Source organism: Frankliniella occidentalis, unplaced genomic scaffold (assembly GCF_000697945.3).
Source record: "Frankliniella occidentalis isolate FOCC.00 unplaced genomic scaffold, Focc_3.1 Scaffold599, whole genome shotgun sequence".
In the NCBI taxonomy this organism is placed as follows: domain Eukaryota; kingdom Metazoa; phylum Arthropoda; class Insecta; order Thysanoptera; family Thripidae; genus Frankliniella; species Frankliniella occidentalis.
Window position 1 is genome coordinate 47210 of NW_026267715.1, and position 442 is coordinate 47651.

The following is a 442-nucleotide window of genomic DNA, read 5'->3' on the forward strand; positions in this document are numbered from 1 at the left end:
CCAACGTAATCGTCCTCAGCCTTCACCCCCAAAACTTTCACTTTCTCATAAATGCGGACGTTGTTCACCCGGATGTGGCCCTTGGCCTTTTTAGGCGCCGCCGCCGCTTCCAACAGTTTCTTCTCGTACTCCTTGATGCCGTCCCTCAGAGGCCGCACGAAGTCCTCACGCAGCAGCCGGAACTGCACGTCCAGGTAGTGCTCCACATCATTGTAGGGCCCGACCACCACGTTGCGACGGAGGTAAGGCAAGCCCCGCATCGTCAGGTCGTCTACGGAAGGGAACACGGACAGCTCGCGGAAGTCCTCAGGCGGCTGTCCCAGAGCTTCGTACCTTCCCCTAGCAGGCTGGGTTTGCTTTCTTGCTGCTTTTAACCCTAAAAACAAAACAAAATAAAAACGTCATTCTAAAACCAAATATGTGCAGTTTGATGAAAAATTAC

General features: G+C 53.2%; 1 protein-coding gene across 1 annotated transcript in view; it reads right to left on the reverse strand.

The window, feature by feature from the left end:
• Positions 1-442, reverse strand: part of LOC127751601 (NFX1-type zinc finger-containing protein 1-like) — an 8339-nt gene that overhangs the window by 2552 nt on the left and 5345 nt on the right. Inside the window, exon 2 of the mRNA XM_052275380.1 lies at positions 6-376. Coding sequence (XP_052131340.1) covers positions 6-260 — 255 coding nt within the window. The 5' untranslated portion in view covers positions 261-376. The remainder of the gene's footprint in view (positions 1-5; positions 377-442) is intronic.